The sequence below is a fragment of the Squalius cephalus genome (assembly GCF_949319135.1).
Source record: "Squalius cephalus genome assembly, chromosome: 3".
Lineage (NCBI taxonomy): Eukaryota > Metazoa > Chordata > Actinopteri > Cypriniformes > Leuciscidae > Squalius > Squalius cephalus.
Window position 1 is genome coordinate 36693024 of NC_137124.1, and position 5404 is coordinate 36698427.

Sequence of the window (5404 nt, forward strand, 5' to 3'; positions counted from 1 at the left end):
TTATATATATATATATATATATATATATATATATATATATATATATATATATATATATTCAGCATCTAAACAAATAATCATATGCTATATGGATAAATAAGCATCTCTGTTGCAGGAATAATATTACTGAATTATTTGACCGGTTAGTTTAACTCCAACTGGTGAAAGTTCAGTATGAGCAGATGGTGAAAAAAAAAAAAAGTTTAGGTAGTTCTGGTGTCATCCAGCTGACACTTTAACCTTAACCACACTCATTCTGAAACCAATATTTAAATGATGTGCATTTTGTTCTGCTTAGAAAAATACTAAGCAATGCTGAGGTGGTATTGATTGGCATTTGATATACTGTATAATTTACTTGTCGACAGTTTAGGCTACAAGAAGAATAGTCACTGCATCTGTCACATGCTGTACTGCTGAACAGGGTCAGTGATGTGAGAAAAAAAAAATAGTTTTGCCTGATGCACTCTAAAGTTGTAAGAATCCTAATAGATATGAAAGCTTTAGCGTAAAGTTCTGCCAGGAAGACTCAATGTTACGCCACTCATTACTTCTGGTTATTCAATCACTATCTAATACCTTGAGTATAACAGATTAGGGCTGGGCGATTAATCGAAAAGTAATCGAAATCGTCATTCAGAACCTATAATCGATCAAATTTTCCCAGGTCGATTATTTCGATTACTTTCCCTTTAAAACACTACCGCGTGTGGAGTCACGTGACCCCGCTCCCTTACATTACGTTATTCCGCCGACATGTCGAGCATGGAGAGCTTAATCACTGAGACAACTGAGCAACAAGAGCAGCTTGTACCAAAGAAAAACGCAGTCTCTGTCATTTGGACACATTTTGGTTTCAGTAAGGATGACATCGAACAAAATGAAGTCAGATGTAGACACTGTAGAAAAACAGTTTCGACGTCCAAAGGTAACACCACCAATTTGTTCCAACACTTGGAGCACAATCACGTTACTGAATATGAACAGTGCATGGCTCAAAAAAATCAAAAAGAGACTGACAAGCGCCGAGCAACAAGTGCCTCCGCAAAGCAGATGTCTTTAACACAAGCTTTCACAAATGCCACACAGTATGAGAAGAGTTCAAGAAGATGGAAAGAAATAACTGACGCTATTTGTTATTACATCGCAAAGGATATGACTCCCTTGGCTACAGTGGAGCGAAGCGGGTTTAAACACCTCGTTAAAACTCTCGACAGAAGATACACTGTGCCATCGCGATCACATTTTTCTAAAACTGCGCTGCCAGACATGTACAAGACATGTTGTAAAAATGTAGCTGCTGAACTGAAAAATGTTCAACACTTTGCAGCCACATCTGATCTCTGGTCAAGTAGGACGATGGACCCATTCTTGAGCCTTACTTTGCACTACATTGACGACGATTGGAAGCTGCGCCAGAGATGCCTTGAGACGGCATATTTTCCAAGCGATCACACGGCAGATATGATTGCGCAAGGTCTGAAAGATATGCTTTCTGAATGGGACCTCGCGGAAGAAAAACTTTCAGCCATTACGACAGACAACGGTGCAAATGTTGTCAAAGCTGCCGCGCTTAATGGATGGATACGGCAGCAGTGTTTTGGACACCGACTACACCTTGCAATTGGTAAGTACACGTCAGCTTAATTAAATATAATAGCATCGGGATGTTATCTAATTGGCATATCTGGCGTTTACTATATTCTGGCTAAGCTAAATTTGTTTATAAAGCACCTTTATAAATGTTACAATATGCTTGATATTACAGTGTTACAATGTTAAGTTCACATTACAATGTAACACAACACTACATCATTAAAGTAAAAATCATTGTGTTGTAAAAATGTGTTGTTAATCTGATATTATTTAAGAAATATAAGAGGCTCATTAATTTTGGTACTGTTAAAGCTTTAGGTTAGGGCTGGGCGATATGGCCAAAAAAAAAAATCACGATAATTTTTTTTTATATCAGTCGATATCGATAATTATCACGATAAAAGTCAAATCTTTATTTCTTTAAAGTTTAAAGGCAGATTTTTGCTCCTAAGTGAAAGTTGTAGAAACCAGAGCGTTAACTGTGGTTTTAAACTACTCTTTATTGTCAGAACATATCAGGACAAACATTTGTCATTTTTCCTTAACAAAATAAATATTTATTGGACAATTTCTTAGTTTCTGCATGTGCTAATTTTTTTTTTTTTTTTTTTGGTAAAATGTAATATTCTGACTGTTTGAGTTTTATTAAACTTAACCATTGGTCATCCAGTATCATGCATTTAGATCATGATAACCTTCAGATAAAACCAAATGTAACTTTATGGTTTCTATGGTATTTGTATGAAAAACAGTAGTCTAAATACATTATTAAATACTGTAATTATATTCCATTAGTCCTTTAATACATTGTCTACATTAATAATATAATACAATTCAATGTATATCCTACATTTCATAGTGCAGTTAAACTAAGCTAACAGTAAATCCGTGGTAAATGATGGGAATTTCAGCCTTCAGACTGTATCGTTGCGCACAGTTTGTCAGCGCTGTTTCATCTGCCTTTAAGCTGGTTTAAATCACTGAGACATTTGTGTTCCTCGCTGAATTCAAGCGCTTCTCACTGGATTTCGTGACCGAGACCGATCAGAGTAAACGCATCTGCTCTAACTTTAGTGAGCTTGCGCTCGCGCTGCCGTTTGGACTTTGAGCCGAGCGGATAAATGGTCCGTGTGGCGCGCGGTTCAAATGAGTTTCGTTCCGCTTTTGGCGCATAAACATTATCGAACATTTATCGACCTCTTGATATCGTTTTATCGAGAAAAATTATATCGCGATAATTATCGTTATCGTTTTATCGCCCAGCCCTACTTTAGGTATACATAAAATATCATCAATAATAATAAAAAAATTTTTTTTGTGTGTTTCAGAAAATGGATTGAAAGATCAACGTGTGACACGTGCAGTGAGGGTGTGCAAAAACATAGTCAGTGCTTTTTCCTATAGCTGGAAAAAAAAGAAGGCGTTAATGAAGGTGCAACAAGAACTGAACCTGCCACAACACAAGCTAAAAACAGCATGTGTTACCAGATGGGGATCAATGCAAATGATGATTGCAAGAGTCCTCGAACAAAGGAAAGCTATTACACAGGTCCTTTCTGAAGACAAAAAATCCAGGCACCTTGTTCCATCGTGGGCTGACCTGGATGTCTTGGAGGCTGTCAGCAAGGCTCTCTCCCCCTTGATGGAGTTCACAGACGCCCTATCAGGGGAAGAGTATGTGACCATTTCATTTGTAAAGCCTGTACTGCACATCCTCAATTCACGAGTGCTTGCTGAGGAGGAAGATGATGTGGAGCTGACTAAAACTATCAAAACCAGCATCCTCAGGTACCTTAAGGAGAAGTACTCAGATCCTATCACAGAAGAGCTACTGGACACAGCCAGTTTTGTTGATCCCAGATTTAAAGCTACCTATATTTCTGCTCACAATGTCCCCACCATTCAGGAGAAAGTGAAAACAGAGATGGAGAAGATGTCAGAAGCTGAAGTCTGCAGAGAAAGTCAGATTACAGAGACTGCAGAACCAACAACTTCATCAGCAGCAGCAAAAAAGCAAAAGAGGTCATTAGGAAGCTTTTTTAAAGGGAGTGAGGCAATACCTTCAGCTACACCCACTCTGTCACTTCAGCAATCGCTAGAAGCAGAGATGAGCAGCTATTTGGTGTCCCCCATGCTGGATAGTGAGGCAAATCCACTGGACTGGTGGAGGAAGCATCATGTACACTTTCCCAATCTAAGTAAGGTGGCAAAAAGGTATCTCTGCATACCAGCTACTAGCTCCCCATCAGAACGGGTTTTCAGTTCGGGCGGAAACATTGTTACATGCCTCAGGTCCTGCCTGAAACCTGAAAAGGTTAACATGCTCGTGTTTCTTAGTAAGAACTTAGAGTAAATTCATGTTCATATAGTGACATAACAAGATCGCTAAGATTACCTCATGCAACAGTGTATTTTCATTACAACAATCTGTTGTTTATATTGATACATTGCACATTAAAATATTTGTTTACAGTATATGCAAGAAATGCACTGTTTAAAATATTATTTACAGGATATACAAGAGTTATTTTATTTAGAAGAGATACTGCTTATTTTCTACTTTTAATAAGAAAAACATTGAAAGTAATTTATTTTGTTTCCAAAAGTGCAAGTTATTTATTTTTACTTTTTTATAAGAACAAAGTGACTGTTCGTTTTAGGCAATGTGTTCTTTAATTTAAGTTGTTTAACATTGATGTTCAATAAATAATCATAGATAGTAGATAGTGTGTGTTTCCTTCAATTATTTTAAAATCAAGTAATGCACCCTTCATTCAAAAATCTCTCACTTGTAATATGTGAGCATATTTACTGTAAAAAACTTGTCAGTGAACCATGAGGGCAAAAAAATTAAAAATAAATAAAATAATCGTTCATTAATCGTAATCGAGTTAAAATGTTCAATTAATCGAGATTTTGATTTTAGGCCAAATCGCCCAGCCCTATAACAGATCATTACTTACACATGTTTGAGTTTGCAGATGACGCAAACATTCAGTTCGCATAAACTGACGCCAGCGTTCACTCACCCGCGTCTCGATTGCAACCATACCGACACAAAATCATCATTGATTTTGATCTCACCAACTCTGGTGCCCGCTAGGAAACCAGCGCATGCCGGTTCTAAAAAAACAGCAAACTCATGAGAGACGATCTCCTCATACCGGTGTTCAAGTCTTTCAAGATGGTTTTCAAGTTTTCAGTAGGCGCTTGGTTCCACCAGCCACTGTTAACATGTCCCCTCTACTATGATCAAACTTCATTCAGGTAAGGATATTAACTTGGTTACTCTGCCGCTCCCTTCACCAACAGAGCGATAAACTGGTGACTGCGGTGACGTGGCAGCTGGGTCTGTTTGCACCTGGTCACTTAATACGTTTTTACTGATCGGATAGCCATCTGATTTATCAAGACGTCATTATCCTTTTACACTTGGTCACATACGGTTTTTTTCGCAAAGCGGATATACATTGTATCTTCAATTCCCGCGCTATGCAGATTTAAAGGGGAACTGAAACGAAATAGGAAGTAAAGGTGATATAAAATGTGTTATCATTGTTATTTGTGGTAGTGTGGAAATTACAGTAATTTGCAAGAGACAATTTCTCACATTGAGCACACGAATGCATGTCATTTATTTTTTAAAAAAAAGGGAGGTGGGCGTATCAACCGGCCACAACGGCTGCGCTGTACCGGAGGTCGAGGAGACCCCACCGCAGCCGGTGTCCTGTCATGACCCGGGCGTGGGGCATGGAGTGTGGGAGGCTCGGGAGGAAGGGGAGGAAGGGGAGGAAGGGGAGCAAGGGGT

At 38.5% G+C, this 5404-nt stretch overlaps 1 protein-coding gene across 1 annotated transcript; it reads left to right on the forward strand.

Annotated features, from left to right (window-relative positions):
* Positions 1 to 756: 756 nt before the first annotated feature.
* LOC307156269 (E3 SUMO-protein ligase ZBED1-like) lies at positions 757 to 3949 on the forward strand (the record flags this gene model as incomplete). Its single annotated transcript, XM_079867563.1, has 2 exons — positions 757 to 1627; positions 2925 to 3949. The coding sequence occupies 2 exons, from the start codon at positions 757 to 759 to the stop codon at positions 3947 to 3949; spliced, it is 1896 nt and encodes a 631-aa protein (XP_079723689.1).
* Positions 3950 to 5404: the final 1455 nt, after the last annotated feature.